The sequence below is a fragment of the Pleurodeles waltl genome, chromosome 8, assembly GCF_031143425.1.
Source record: "Pleurodeles waltl isolate 20211129_DDA chromosome 8, aPleWal1.hap1.20221129, whole genome shotgun sequence".
Lineage (NCBI taxonomy): Eukaryota > Metazoa > Chordata > Amphibia > Caudata > Salamandridae > Pleurodeles > Pleurodeles waltl.
In genome coordinates this window covers 360796352-360812220 of record NC_090447.1, presented here as the reverse complement: position 1 = coordinate 360812220, position 15869 = coordinate 360796352, and the positions used below count along the sequence as shown (strand labels likewise).

At 43.9% G+C, this 15869-nt stretch overlaps 1 protein-coding gene across 1 annotated transcript in view; it reads left to right on the top strand.

The window, feature by feature from the left end:
- Window positions 1-15869, top strand: part of SYTL5 (synaptotagmin like 5) — a 640980-nt gene that overhangs the window by 564264 nt on the left and 60847 nt on the right. The window contains exon 13 of the mRNA XM_069204241.1: window positions 11537-11639. Coding sequence (XP_069060342.1) covers window positions 11537-11639 — 103 coding nt within the window. The remainder of the gene's footprint in view (window positions 1-11536; window positions 11640-15869) is intronic.

Below are 15869 nucleotides of genomic sequence, written 5' to 3'. Positions count from 1 at the left end.
AAAGACCGTGAAGAGACACCTGCTTACATATCATCGAATGACGAACAGCAGTCTCACATTCGCTTCCACTAAGAAAGACCTCTGTTTCGCCATTCAGACATCTGTAGTCAAAGGGCAACTCCCACTCTTCTTTAATATAGCTATCTCCTGTTTGCTCGTACCGTCCTACTGCAAGATGTTTCAGGCAGTTCGAGAAACGAAAGGTCGCAATTGTCAATTTAATAATGCCATGTAAGAGCCAGATAGTTGAAGGACTCTCTGCTACCGTGAAGGGAAACTTATCTAACTTTTCTACGCGAAGCATGGTAAAACTAGTCTCCCTTTTAGCCTTTGTCTGTTGTTCCTTGGAGAAATTAAAAGCAGTGAAGAAGTCACTCCCGTTAATATACTTCCATGGAATGCGGCCACTTTTCAGTGTCTGTAATGTCCAACCCAGCTGCATGATGGAACGTAGCTGTGTTTGCCCATGATATAACCGGGGCAGGTCTGTCTGAGTGATATCAATAGCAGACAATACTATATTTGACTGTGAATAAATCCTGTGCACAGTGTATTCATGCCGTTATCGACAACAGCTAATGCTTTTTCTAAATTTTCTTCTTCCAATTGTCTTAAACGCGCAGCAGCCTCAATTTGGGAGATTTGCCAAATTTCATTGTACATAGCATATAAAAACCTTTTCGAACGCTTTTTCCTAGGACCTAGCAGAAAGTCCTGCAAATCTATATCTTCAGAAAGGGTGTTCAGGTGTTGCTTAACTGCGGCTAACGTGTTGGTCTGTACCCATTGCTGGCACAGCTTTCCCACACTGTATGTCGTAACTATACCTGTATGTTGACTCGATATAAAGCGAGGGTCTGGCCTGTTAATTGAAAACCCCCTGAAGAGTTCAAAAAACACCCTTGACACTCATTTGTGTTGGTGGGCCATATTAACCACCTGCCAGGACTGGGAAGTGAAGAATTATAAGTACCAGCCTTAACCATTGCATCTAGCTTGTCCTCTGTGATATTGAGGAAGTATTGCCAATCTTTAAACTTTGCCGGGGTGGGGACACTGGGCGTATTCAAGTCTTTAATTTTTGCTAACCCCAGACAAGATGTCTGCTGAATTGTGTCATTTAAGAAAATCATTTGTACAGGAATCAGGCATGCTCGGAATAAAGCCTCCCTACCCTGTATCGGCCAATCTCGTATTCCCCATACACTTTTCAAATCAATAGTGGTCTTCCAGTATTCATAACCTGTGAGCCGGGAAACAAAAGGATCTGAGTAAATCAGTTTTTTATCAGTTAGCAAAAGTTTCCTAATTTGTGCCGGAGGTATTTTAAAATAATACGACTCTGCTTTTTTTGTATCATGCCAAGAAAAGTATGTAAATTTATCACTATAGTACTTTGGGCTCCCCACTGGTGGTGTAGAACAGTGTTCCCACTGTGTATAGTTTAATACTGGCCTATATCTACTGGCATGGTGTAGGTTGTAATGTCCCCAATTGTTATAGCAGAACATTTCCCCATAATTCATTGTATATGCATGTACATCATCACTTTCAAAAGCGGAATAGTCCTTCATCTCAGTTAGCATGGAATCAACTGTTTGGACATCCCAATCATCAGAGACACCATCAGGTGTAATAACATCAGTCATCGAAATTTTTAACACATATGGTATTTGAATAATTTCAGTAGGACTGTATATATCGAATGGAACTTTGTCAAGCACAATCCCATCAGAAATCAGTATTGCTGTAATATTTACAGGGGACAAATCTCTCCGGACCTTATGTGAAGAATGATGTGGTGTTAAAACTTCATCAACAGGCTCCAGAGAGGAGCGATCAGGAATATAATGACCATTTATTAGTAACAAGAAAACAGTCAAAAAAACAATCCATAAAAATAATGCAAAAAATGTCAAACAGAACCATAAGTAGTTCCATGGGTATCTCAAATAGTTCTTCTTAAGCCATTGATACAGCTTACTACTTTTGGAAACATTGTCAATCACAGTAGTGGATGAATCTGAAGAAAAACCATCAATGTCAACGAAATAGCCAGAGGCAGTCTCTGCAAACATGGGAGCCGGTGCACCATCCGTACTTTGGTCCACTTCACATGGGTGCTCTTGATAGACAGGGGCGTTAGTCTGTGATGTGTTTGTGTAAAAAACAGCTAGATCTTGAACCGGGGTGGTCACTGAAGAAGTGACTGGAACCAACAAAAGTTCATTTTCCGCCCTCCCCATGGTCAAGGAGGTGTCTGGAACAGCAGTTGACATTGTTGCATAGTCTGTAGTAGTGATGTTCATCCTACTATGTAGATGTCTGTCCTGTTGGGTAGTGAGAGGGGATCTGGAACCACCCAGGGACCTCTTGGTCTACGGTGAAGGATCGGCCACATGGTGTAGTCTGATTTCATCAATGGAGATGAATCTGTTTGTTTTAGAACCAGACAGTGGTGGTAAGATGACAGTCCTGGTGCCTTTTATTCCCAAGACCGGTTCAGGTGCACTGTATGATGGACCGAATTCTTTCTTCACAGCGATCTTCTCAAGAACCAGATCCCAAACTGTAGGAATCCAGCCAGTCGAAGTTTTCGCTAAGTCCCTTATTCCTAAAGTGGCAGCACTTGCAGATGATTTATCATCACAAAATTGCTGAAGCTCCTGTAAAACAGTGAGACGTTCATTTATGTCAAATGCTGTTTCTGCTGCCACCATACCAGGGGCATCAAGATCTGGGACATACATAGGTATCCCAAAGGGAACCTCATATGGAGTGCGTCCCCCCAAAGACCGTCTTGGCAGATTATTCAGTGCTCTCTGGACCCCATATAGGTGATGTAACCAACTGCGGCCTGAACCTAAAACTCGAGCTGTTAAGGACTGCTTTAGATCACAATTCTGCCTTTCCACGACCAAATTTCCCTCAGATTGGTATGGTGAGGAGTAATGGAGTTCAACACCCATCGTCCCCATGGTGTCCCTGAATGCCTTAGAGGCAAATGCAGGGCCCTGGTCCAAATGGAATACTGCAACCGCACATGTACCGATAAGGATAAGCAAGTCTTTTATAACAGTCCGGGCATTAGCTGACCGCTGTGGCCATACCCACAGGAATCTAGAACAAGAATCTACAGCGACTAAAATGTATTTGTATGCACCATCAGGCTGTAGGGGACCACAATGGTCCAGGTACACACACTGTAGTGGCTTGTTGGACACTAAGAGGTATGTCTGCGGCGGGCGTTTGATATTAGAACCCTTAATCTGCTGGCAAATGTCACAGCAAAGGACATACTGCTTTGTTCGTCTGCATAGACCAGGCCACCAGAAGCGTTTCTGTAGAAGTGTTATTGTGGCCTGTACACCAGCATGTGCAGAAGCAACACCCTCATGCGCTGCTTTATTTAGATCTAATCTCGGGTCTTCATTGGGAATCACTCGATCTCCAACTCCAGGAATTGTTGTGTAGGCAACATTCTGCGCACTGATATGGTAAGTATAGTTCGTAGGGTATCCTTTAGGAAGGGACTTGCCTGCAGCCGAAGCTTTAACGGCAATCAATATTTCATTATCCAATTTCGTCTGAGAATGAGTCACTGCAGCCACAGAAGCCGTGGCTACTGCTGCTTTGGCTGCTTCATCAGCCAAAGTATTACCGGCAACGTGTACTCCTACACGTTGGTGTCCCAATGTATGTACTGCATGGACACACGGCAGCTTATCCTTAAGATCAGTCACCCTCCCCCACAGTAGTTTGTGTTTAATGGTGTTCCCTTTAGAATCTCTAAACCCGTTCAGTTTCCAATGATTGAGATAATCATTGTATGACTGGACGCAGTAATAAGAGTCACAGACTATTAAAGTCTGGCAGCCTGGCTCAGAGCGCTAGAATAAGAGCTTTAAGCTCAGCTAACTGGGCTGTGCAGTCCCCTAAGGTCTGCGTGTAGGTATTGCGAGGGTGGAAAAGTCCATCTTCCATCTCTCCGCTCACGGCTGTGCAAGCTGCTGAGTATTGATGTTTAGCACCTACAGCCAGTTGTGCTGAACCATCAGTATATATGACAGTATGGTAGTTGTCTAATGGCAAGATATTTAGAAAAAGCGGGGTACTCTTGTTCGTACTGGAGAAATTCTTGTGTCTGAAGTTTTGGATCAAAAATGTAATCGACATCAGTGGCGGTCAGAGACGTTGCCCATTGAATCCAACGTGGATGTAAATCTTTAGCATTTGGAACGCTTGCTTTGATTACAGCCTCTAAGGCCGGCACCGGGGAGACAACAATAATATGTTTCCCCTGGGCAAGTCGCCTCTCCTTTATGACGGCCATCTGAACTGCCGTCAGACTCTTTTCTGTAGGTGCAAACACTGTTCAGCATTGGAGTATAAATGTGATTTATATGCTATGGGTACTGTGTCATCCCCATTGAAGGTGGCATAAGTTATTCATTGCAGATGTACAGTGGCACCAGCTATTATTCTGATGACCAAATTCTTTTTATTGTCACAGGTGTGCAAGTGTTTAGCTTCTAGCTTGTCCCGTTGCATCTCCCTAAGGATGTGTGTGTGTTCAATTGTCCAGTGCATGCTAGAAAATTTAGGCTGGACCAAGTCTTAAAGCAGCTTGATCCATGGTGCATAATCTGGAATGTATGTTCTGACAAAATTAAAGAAACCTAGTAATAACTGGAGTTTCTTCAGCGAGTTAGAAGGGTGCAGTTGAGCACATTTTTCTAGAAAGTGCGGGGCCAGGCTCTTTCCCTCGTTTGATAGCTCATATCCCAGGAATAATACACTAAGAAAGGCTATCTTGCTTTTCTTAAAATTGAATTTGTAACCGAGATCTGCAAATCCCAAAATGATCCGATCGACCCTCGCAAGATGAATGTCGAGGACGTCGTCTGTGAGAAATATGCCATCCACATAGGATAACGCCTCAGAATCGATATTGTGTAGTATCGACGTTACACGGGCTGAAAATAGCCCTGGGCTATTCTTATAGCCTTGAGGTAAACTACAAAAGCATTTCTGCAAGCCAAATGAGAACGCGCTCAGGTCCCGACTTTCAAGTGCTAAATTCTGGCAGAAGAATCCATTAGAGGTGTCTAATGTTGTTTTATATATGTTACGCACTATATTATTTATTAGTGCTGTGCTATGTGAATTCTGTATAGCATATGTACGTGTATGACTATTTAGCTGTCTATAATCAATGACTATCCTGTATGAATGGTCTGGCTTTGCAACAGTGAATAATGGATTATTCATTGCAGATGTACAGGGCTCAATTACTCCCTGATACTCAAGTTGGGCGAGTATTTCCTTCACCGGAGCTTTCGCTTCATGTTTAACAGGATATTGTGGCTGCGGTTGGGGTGTTGACCTAACGGGAATAACATGACAAGGCGACTCCTTCTCCCAACCTACATGATTGCGGTATAACGCAGATGCTTGCGCTAAAGCCCTTTCAGAAACATACACTTCTTTGTCTGCTTCTGGAACAAGATCGGAGAAAGAAGGCAAAATGGCATCTTCCCCATGCGGGAGCTTGCAGATGTGTTCAGGTGGCCAGTCTCTTTCGGCTAATAGGATATCTCTAGTAAGTTCATCCCAAAATATCACATTAATAACGTGCTCCACGCCTCCCTCAATCTGAATTTCTTAAATCATAAACCCTATCGGGGGGGAGTACGCGGCCATCCGCTGTTTCAACTGCGATGAAATCGCAAGTTGCTGTCGCGTCCAGATGATCTTTCAGATTCTGGCGACATATCGTGACCTCTGCCACGCTGTCTAACAGGGTCACTGCCCACATCTTGTTCCTCAACAGTGTTCTCAAGTATACTGGCATTCTTAGCTGTCAGTGCTGCCACCTTCTTCTTTTTAAACTGTGGATTATGCTGAGGAGTCTTTTCTTCTTTTTTAATGTTAGACTGAGGAGAGTCTTTCTTTTCTTTCACGTATTCAGGACGTCGATCTTGACGGTCCCCTCTCTCGCTACGTCTATCCGGTGCGTCCTGAAAGGAACGAGAGGGACGTGAATCAGTATATCTGTCTGGAGTTTTAATATTCTCCCTATTTCTAAGATTATATCTCCTTTCGGAGTTCTCCGGGTGTGGAAAATCTGCTCTCTTATTCCTTCTATCTTTAAAGTCTTTTTGTTTGTCCCAGCGCTTCTTTGTGCCCTCTCGTGCCTGCTTCGTACCCTCCTTATGCGCAGTACCTTGCAATTCCAACTTCTTTGGTTTGGCTCTCAAACTATCCCGTCCTATACTAGTATAGGTATCGGAGATAATTTTCCGTAGCTGTCTCTCTTGTTCCTTGTTTGGAGTTTCCCGGAGATGCTGGCAAATTGCCAGTGCTACCGCTTCCCCTTTAATGTTACTCAGTATTATTAATGACACGGCGTCAAAGTTACGCATTAGTTTCATCCCCAAATCCAGGGCTGGTGCTGCCCCATGCTCATTTTGTATTTGTTGTAACACTTCTGGTAAATTGGCAAGTGTCGGGGTATCATGTGTGGTAGTGTATATAGCAGCGAAGACTGTACCCCATGTGGCGCAGTCATCCACGAGGGAACCATCCCAAAAGGCAAACACATTGTGAGAAGTCTATGTTTTTCCTGTGGTCCCGTATGGGGAAACACAGCTTCCAGCTGATTAGTTTTCTGGGCAATCCAGAACGGTATTTGTTACCGTTCCGCCGGTACCTTACCCATAATAGTATGTACTGTTTGCAGATTAATCCCAGTAGCCAATTGATAACCACCAGTTGCTGGCGGTGCTGGACACGCCGGTGTTGTGTTCAATGTTCGCATTACGAACTGAACTAATCATCTATATAATGTCACTAATTCATTATATCGCAGATCTGCTAGTGGCATATTCTGTATGCCTGGGTGAGGTGTGTACGTGGCAAACATAGGTCAGGTAGGTCCGTCGTTCCTCAAGGGACCTAACCTCACTCTTTGTAGTACATGTGGTAGGGCGCCTTCAAACCAGTTCTGATGCTCTTGGTATGTGAGCGATATTTCATGATACTGGTATGCTCGGTACTGCTGAGGTACGTTCGCAATTTCATATGTGTGGAAAGTATGCATTGTTTGGTCCACCTCAGTAAAGGTGACCAAGCAGTAAAATGTTTCTGTTTGGTATGCTTCATTAGCTTCTATATTAAGAGTAGCATCCCCACCCTTGTCTGTAAGGCCATGCGTTAATAAATGTTGTGTTATTGCTTGTCTAGCATTTTCAGGAATGTCAATGGTGTTAGCCATATTCGTTTAGAAAAATGGAACACCAAAATATAGGGAGTAAAGTCCTTTTATAAGTTCGAGCTCGAACAACCTACAGCGTAATCAGCTGGTACCTTTTCAGCTGAGGAGGATTTACCCAAAGACCACAGACGTCTCCGTATAATGGTACTTAGGGTACCTGTTGTCTGTGAGACAGTGATAGTCGGGGTATCCGTAAATTAGTGCCTAAACACCATCGTTGGTGGCGCCATGTCGTAGTTTGGACTCTTGCTCTAAGCAAGACTGTTGGTTATAGGATTACACTACTTTTGCAAGTCGCAACTGTTGTCCCAACCTTACCGGCTCACTAGCAGCACCTCACCAGAAACACAATAATAAAAGGTGATTTGTGGCAGCCTTTAGGATGGAATCGAGAGTAAGACATCTCAGGGAGTGTCGTGGTTAAACGGAGATTAGCCCTTTCTCACAGATGTATCATGTCTCATACAAATGCAGGCAATGACAAAGATGCAGTAAAGTTTCAATAGTTTTTATGCAACATGACTGCAATTTGTGATAAGTTGCATGGGCTGCAATGATTAGGATAATGAATAATGCAAACAACAGAATTGTGAAGATGAGAGTCATTATTACAAAGACCTCCACCATCTTGCAATGCATGAAAAAGACATACGGAATGTAGTATGCCCTAATACCCTAGTACGTAAGACCTAACCTCCTACCTAAAGGAGAGCTGGGTTTGTTAAACCTAATCTGCCAATGCCATGTCCATGACAGGACCCCCCGACCCTCGTTACCTTGGAATGAGGTCTCTATCTCAGACTCCGTAGGGACACGAAGACTGGGTCAGCGTCAAGACGACTTGCAGCATCGATATCAGCAATGGTGGCGATGCCCTCTGGTCGGAATCCCTCTGATCATCTGTCTAAAGTGCGATATATTAATACAGATCTTCAAGGACCCCTGACGTAGGTGTGTTCCCAAACAATAGATAACAGACATGCTTGGGATGGCAATTATCCCTCGAAAGTATAGAGAGGGAAAATCCCTAAGTGTGAAGGCCTACTGTTTGTTTGTCTTTGGTGCTAGATCTTGACTCCTCAGCGCAGTGACACTGATAATGCAACCCATAACAAGTGGCCTAACTCTAAACAAGGCAGCCATCTTAGATGAAATAAAAAATTAAATGTGCTAAGACAGAGCAAGCTAAGTAGGTTAAAGTCACTAGGTGACGGGGGCACGAGTCTGCAAGCTAAACGCTAAGCTAACTCCTGCTATCCTATTAAAACGAAGTAGGAATCACTACAGGAGTGCATGTGAAACACACCACCCTGGAATCACCCGGATGTTTAGTTTTCAGATGTGTCTAGGTCTAGTGGATTTTTCTACATAGCAGCGTCCCAAAGTCCATAAAGTGCAGCCCTCACCATTCCAAGTGGGACTATTTTGAGAGTTAGCCAAGCTCTCATGGCCCAAATGTAAAACCAAAACCCATCATAATCAAATTTCTTCTTGCTTGCTGTGGGATAAGATGTTTTAGAGTGCGGGGGAGAGCTGAAAGACTGTTACCCCCTTCAGTTGGGGTGGGGGCATAACCAGGCCCATACTGGTTGGTAGCCACCACCCCAATATTTTTTGTTTTTCTTTTTTAATTCCCTTGCATCTAGTAGACTTTCTTCCCCTCAACGGTGTGGATCAGGGGTAATTGCCCCATCTGCCCACTGGTGGGCAGAACAACTTTGGCCCCATTTATTTGGGGTGGGGGTATGGCCATTCCCTCACCCTCTTATTTTGAAAAAAAAAAACTTCTCTGGTGGGCTTTCTGTCCCCCCTTGGGGGCAGATGGGCCTTCCAAAAATAGGCCCATCTGCCCCCAAGGGGGGCAGATATGGCCAACAGTAATGTGCCCCCATGGGGAGAGACCCTTACCCAAGGGGCTGCCCCCCTAAAGAAAACACATGCATACACACACACCAATCCCTGGTGCCTAAGTGGTTTCTGCCCTCCTTGGCGGCAGATTGGCCTAACAAAAATCAACCAATATGCCCCAAGGGGGGCAGAAAGTATCTAAATACAATTTGCCACCCAAGGGAGCAACCTTTGCCTAAGGGGTCGCTCTCCACCTCTAAAAAAACGAACAGACAAAAATAAATTATCCCTGGCGCCCAGAGGTTTCTGCCCCCCCCGGGGGCAGATTGGCCTAATAACAATAGGCAGATCTGCCCCCGGGGGGGCAGAAATGGCCTAAAATAAATTCCCCCCCCCCCCCGGCAGCAACCCTTGCCTAAGGGGTCGCTCCCCTTGTGAGATTGGCCTAACACAAATCAGCCAATCTGCCCCCAAGGGGGGCAGAAATGGTCTAAATACAATGTGCCCCTCCGGGGGAGCGACCCTTGCCTAAGGGGTCGCTCCCCACCTCTAAAAAAACGAACAGACAAAAATAAATTATCCCTGGCGCCCAGAGGTTTCTGCCCCCCCCGGGGGCAGATTGGCCTAATAACAATAGGCAGATCTGCCCCCGGGGGGGCAGAAATGGCCTAAATATAATTTTCCCCTGGGGAGCGACCCTTGCCTAAGGGGTCGTTTCCCAACTCTAATTAAACAAAAAAACAGAAAAGAAAAAAAAATGATCCCTGGCGCCTAGTGGATTCTGCTCCCCCTAGCGGCAGTCGGCCTTACAAGAATAGGCTGATCTGCCCCCGGGGGGGGGCAGAGAAGACCTTGCAAAATATTGCCTCCTTGGGGAACGACCCTTGTCTAAGGTGTTGCTCCCCTTCCGTGAATTTGCCATAAAAAAAAACTCCCTGGTGTCTAGTGGTTTCTGCCCCCCTTGGGAGCAGACTGGCCTCATAAAAATAGGGCGATCTGCCCCCAAGGGGGGCAGAAATGGCCTAAATATAATTTCCCCCCTACGGAGAGACCCTTGCCTAATGAGTCGCTCCCCAACTCTAACAAAACAAAAAAAACAGAAAAACAAACAAAAAAAGAATGATCCCTGGAGCCTAGTGGATTCTGCCCCCCCGGCGGCAGTCGGCCTAACAAGAATAGGCCGATCTGCCCCCAGGGGGGGGCAGAGAAGACCTTGCAAAATATTGCCTCCCTGGGGAACGACCCTTGCCTAAGGTGTCGCTCCCCTTGTGCCAGTTTCATTTTTGTAAAATATCCCTGGTGTCTAGTGGGCATTTCAAAAGCTGTATCGCTTTACAATCCGATTTTTTAAATGCTCTGAGAGTCTTCAAAGTAAAGGAAATTCCTTACCTTCCCTTTGAAGCCTCTCAGGGCCCCCATCACATGAACGGAAGAGAAATACTTTGCCTGAGTGTATACTATAGATTGCATTTTCCAATCATGTGCATGCAGACCTTTATCCTAATATCAAAGACACCCAAATGTCGTGGCAAAATGATTGTCCAGTTTTATGATGAAATCTGCACAGCCCTTATAAATATGTAAGATCCTAAGTGTGATATCACTGTTGCAGTAGATGATGCAGAATTTTAATTTAAAGAGAAGACTCCAAAAATATCTATATCTCCACTCCTGTTGCATTTCAAAATCTTAGATTTTACAAGATATACCAAATGTGTGTTTCGCTATTCAGATGGCACCCATACCAACTGGATATAGTGTTAGTTATAGAAGGTGAGAAGAGAACTGTGTCATTTCCCTTGGGGTTTTAAATATCTCCAAACAATCTAGCACCTCCCACCTTCTTCCAGTGTGTCAGTGGCCTAACAAAACTTGAGGAGGCCTCTCTGCAAAGTACCTGGAGTGGGCCCTCTCCCCCGTTGACCCAGTCAGGGGCCTGCTGCCCGTACACACCGCAGGGGCTGCGGGGGATGTTGTTATGCCACTGCAGTGTGTCAGAGGAAGAAGCATATAAGTATATTTATAGAACAGTTTTTACCAAACCCTTGGAAATGTACAATCAAATCTGCTTCACACATATAATCGTTCTCCTAATTGAGCACGACAACTATTCTAAATGTAAGAAGCGTGTACACATACAGACCTCTTCTATTTACATATTATTATGATAAATATGCAAACATTTATCCCATTGGGTGTAGATTTTCTTTTAATAATACCGATTGGATGATCGTTTTGTAGAGGATATTTAGGACACAATAGTCTGACAATGATATTGTGATACTGCAACATTTCTAGTGTTTCCACCACAAAGCTAAACCTGAGTCACAAAAATGTGCTGTGATTTGATCAATGCTAAATGCAGTCAATATGCAGGATAAGATCTAAATGGTGTCTTTTTTTCATCAACAGCTATGTCAAAGCTTACCTTTTACCAGACAAGTCACGCCAAAGTAAACGCAAGACCAAAATCAAACCCAACAGTATCAATCCAGAGTATAATGAGTTACTAAAGGTGAGACACACATGATTTAATAATACATTCTTTGCACTTATCAGAGATGTCTTTTAGTTGTGTTTATGTCATCTCCCAGTTTTAGGTCTTAATTTAATAGTTTCACTACTTATTCTTGCATCTTTGAAAAATAATGATAGTTGAACATCATTGGCAATTAACAAAGTTGTTTTAAATATTAAAGTGTTAATTTAGCGATCTGCCCAAAATCCCGTAGTTATATCAGTATGTGGTGCTGTCTTTGCAATACGGTATCACCACATAATGGAGGGTTACAGTGCAATGAATGAGGAATAAAGTGTGATAACAATGTTACTAAACATTTTGTGCATTTATATGCAGATTCTTCTCTTTAACATTATACTAGTAAGAATTAAATGCAAAAGATTCTGCAATAGCACCCTAGAACTGCAATAATAATCTAAAAATCTACAAGTGGACACATATTTAGTAATGGCACACTGCTTGTTTCTCCTGTTTATGCAAGAATGTAAATGAACATGTAAGTGTAGTGTGTCAACATCTTTCCTTGAAAGCCCTGTAAATTGTAAATAGGATCTTTTTAGGACAATGTAGCATGAGAACACATGTTCTGCATTGTGGGTTACACAGTCAAACTCACTTACCACCATGAATTTCTAAGACCTCACCAGCACCTCCACATGCTGCAGCAGGAAACCTCGACATCAGGTGCCACAGCTAGTTTAATATGGGTTTGGGAGTATCAGGAGTTACGTGACAGTAAGAACTATTGCTGCTGGGACAGAATTTATTGTGTGAACCTAATGTAATTTTCGATCCCCGATTCATCTAACTGAGTGCATAGCAAGTCACCAATGTAAGGATGCAAATCATTAAATAATGTGTGGCTCTCATAGAGAGCCACTATTGGTTAATTTAGTTTCTGAAAGTAATAATTTTTTGCTATGACACTACAACAGTTGATAACGTATATAATTATAGAGGGGTAACAATGAAATATGGGGATGTTTTTACAGAGGGGTTGTGAGTGATGTCAAATAGACGAGTGTTAACCTTGAGTTATCTATGATGTCACTCAGATCCCGGAGGTGATAAACATCCCCTTAATTCACTTTTTACCCATCTATAATTTTATGTTGGCCCTCAAAATCATCTGCCCCTGCCTTCAGCTACTTACTGCACAGGGGCAGAGGATAACGGTGGAGATTACATACTTCCAAAGCTGGTCAGCTTTTAAAACTTGGAAACCACTTTGGGATCAAAGGAAAAATCCAAATGAAGAATCACTCCATCATCAAAAAAGACAAAAAAGCTTCCCTCGCCATAAGAGCCCTCAGCTCTTCATTTTGCCTCACCAAAGTTATTGCCACTAGAAATATCACCTTAAAGGTTAAGAATTTAATGTCGACTAGTTCCTGAGAGAGCAACATCTTTATTGCCAGAGGAAGATCCCGTAAGAATAATAAAGGTTTAAAAAAGGTCTGGCCAGAGAAAAACTTCACAACAGTCTTGACATCAAATCCTCTGCATCAGCCCAAATTACCCCACGGAGACCTAAAAGCTTGAATAGCTGCCCTCAAGGTAGAGACTGGCAAACTCTTTTTGAAAACCTTCCCACAAAAACTACAGAACGTCATTCAGATGACAATCAAGAGGAGAAAAGGAAAAAACTGAATAGGCATTCAACATTTCTGAAAACTGCCTCAACGTCTCTCATAAGATCTAAAAGTAGAAGGTTTTCATGACTGTTGAATTCCTACCTCCAAATAGCAGGACAGACCCCTGCACTGCAAGCCCCTCCTTTCAATTTCCAAACTGAGAGCCAAAGCTCCTGAAAAGACAGAAAATGAACTGCCCTGACAGGAGAGGGAGAACATGGGATTAACCAGGGAGCCTGGACCTCTAGCGATATGAGCATGGGAAACTATGAGTGTCTGGTTCAGAATGAGACCTGGTTAACAACTGGGGAATTAAAATAACAGGAGGCAATTCATACAAGAGTTGATGCAGCTAAGACAGGGCATCTCCTCCTCATGCCCCCACTTGTAGACTACAAGAACAAAACCTGGGCACTTGAGCATTGAACAGAGAAGCAAAGAGATCTAGGAAAGTTACTGCAAACCTCTTGCACAGCTGATGAAAGACATCCTTGGTCAAAGATAGCTCTTGGCAGGAGGAGAACACTGACTGGGGGAATCTGGTACTCCATTGTCCACCCCCACTGATATGGACCTCTACTAGAGATTGCAAGTTAAGCTATCCCCTCTGAAAAAGGCTGATAGCTGGGACCCTGCCCCCTCCTGATTGTTGACATGCCATTGCCACCAGATTGTCTGCTCTGATCGCCAAGTTGCATCCAAGATGTTGATGGAACCCCAGTACATTGCCATGAGCTCTCTCCAACTGGAGGAACATCAGCTCTCCTGCAGAGTCCATATCTTATGCAGCGACCAGACCCCAAGAATGGCTCTCCAACCCAAAGAAATGGCATCTATTGTGAGAGCCTTTGGAGAATCTTGCTGAAGGGCAACCCCTCCAGGAAGGGATACAGGCAAAGTCCACCACCTTCAGTCCCTGATTGCTTGTGGTGTTACTGGGACCAGCTCATTGAAGCTGCCCAACTTTGGCTTCCAAAAGGAAATGAAAATGCTGCTTCCCGGTGCAAAACATGAGGAATTTCTGATGCTGCTTATAGATTGGGACATGATAATGGTTATCCTGCAGATCCAGCACACGCATGACATACCCTCTGATAGCCAATGGAATAATCCTCTGAAATGTTTCAACCTTAAAAGGTAGAGTTCTCACAAACTTGTTGAGGACTTCTAGATCTACCACCACACTCAAAAGCCCCCTGTTGTCTTCTCCTCCAGTAATACTATGGAATAAATTCCCTTGCCCCTCTTTGTCTGAGGAACCTCTGAGATTGCTGACTTCTGGAGAAGAGAACTGAATCTTTGACAAAGGGCCAGTCTCTTTTCCTTGCTGGCAAGCCAAGGAGTTGGTCTGATCTCAGAGTCTATTAGGAGTGAGACAAACTCTTTCTTGTATCCCGCCTGGATTATATCCAAAACCCATGCATTGGAAAAAGATGCCTTCCACACCTGGAGAAAGTGATGGATCCTGCCTTCTACTGCACACTTCTAACTAGCCATTTGGTCCGGATCTAGGTTTCAGGGGCGACTTGGGGACAAATGTATGAGCTCCTAGCACCACCAGAGCATCACTTTATGTGACGCTCTGGTGGCAGTATGCCCTACGCTGTTTTTACAAGGTGGCGTGAAGCCACTTTTTGTGGCTTAACGCTACCTTCCAAACACAACCCCTTCACACGCAGCACTTTGCATGGAAGGGGCATGCAATGGGTGTTGCTGTGGGTGTGCCACAGCAACACCAATTGCATTTTGACTCTGCCCCAGATTTATGTATTTTCGTAAACCTGAGGCAGCGCCAAAATCTAACAAGGCACTACAAGGAGGAATACTTTTATTCCTTCTCGTTTTTTGCTTTTTCTATGTGTGCTGCATTCTACAGCATGCATAGAAAGAGCAAAATGCTAGAAATTATTGTTTATGTGGAAGATGGTGTCCCTTCCTGCACATAAACAATCTTCCAAAATGATGCTTTGGCATTTGTCTGTGCTGCGTTCTGCAGCACACACAGAGGTGCCAAATCGCCATTAGTGATTCTTTATGTGCAGGAAGGGACACCTTCCTGCACATAAACAATCAAACCCCTCAACACAGACATCCTTGCATGATGGTGCAAGGATGCCTGCATTGGCGCTAGGCAGCTCAATTTAGCACCTGCGCAGGAGGAAACGCAAGGGTGCACTGTATTGTAATAAATACGGCACATCCCTGCATTTCTAAAGTGATGCAGCTTTGCACTGCCAATTTTGGCACAGCACTGCGCTGTGCCACTTTTTAGTAAATCTGGCCCTTGGTCTTTTTATCACCTTCTCTTTTGTACTGAAACTTTTCCTGCGAGTGTGGTTGCCTATCAGTTGGCTCTCAAAAAGGAGACTTTGGCTTGAAAGACTATTTATCGGAGATAGGCTGTTTAATGAAAAATAATATTTATTTTCTTTAAACAACTTGTGGAGCGTATCTTAAATCTCAGCCCCAGGTTACTTTGAAAAGGCATAAGTAAAGCTGATGTGTTTTTGCACTGAATCTGTGTGTCAGTCTTTTATTACTAAGGGCCAGATTTACTGAAAAGTGGCGCAGCGCAATGATGCACCAAAAT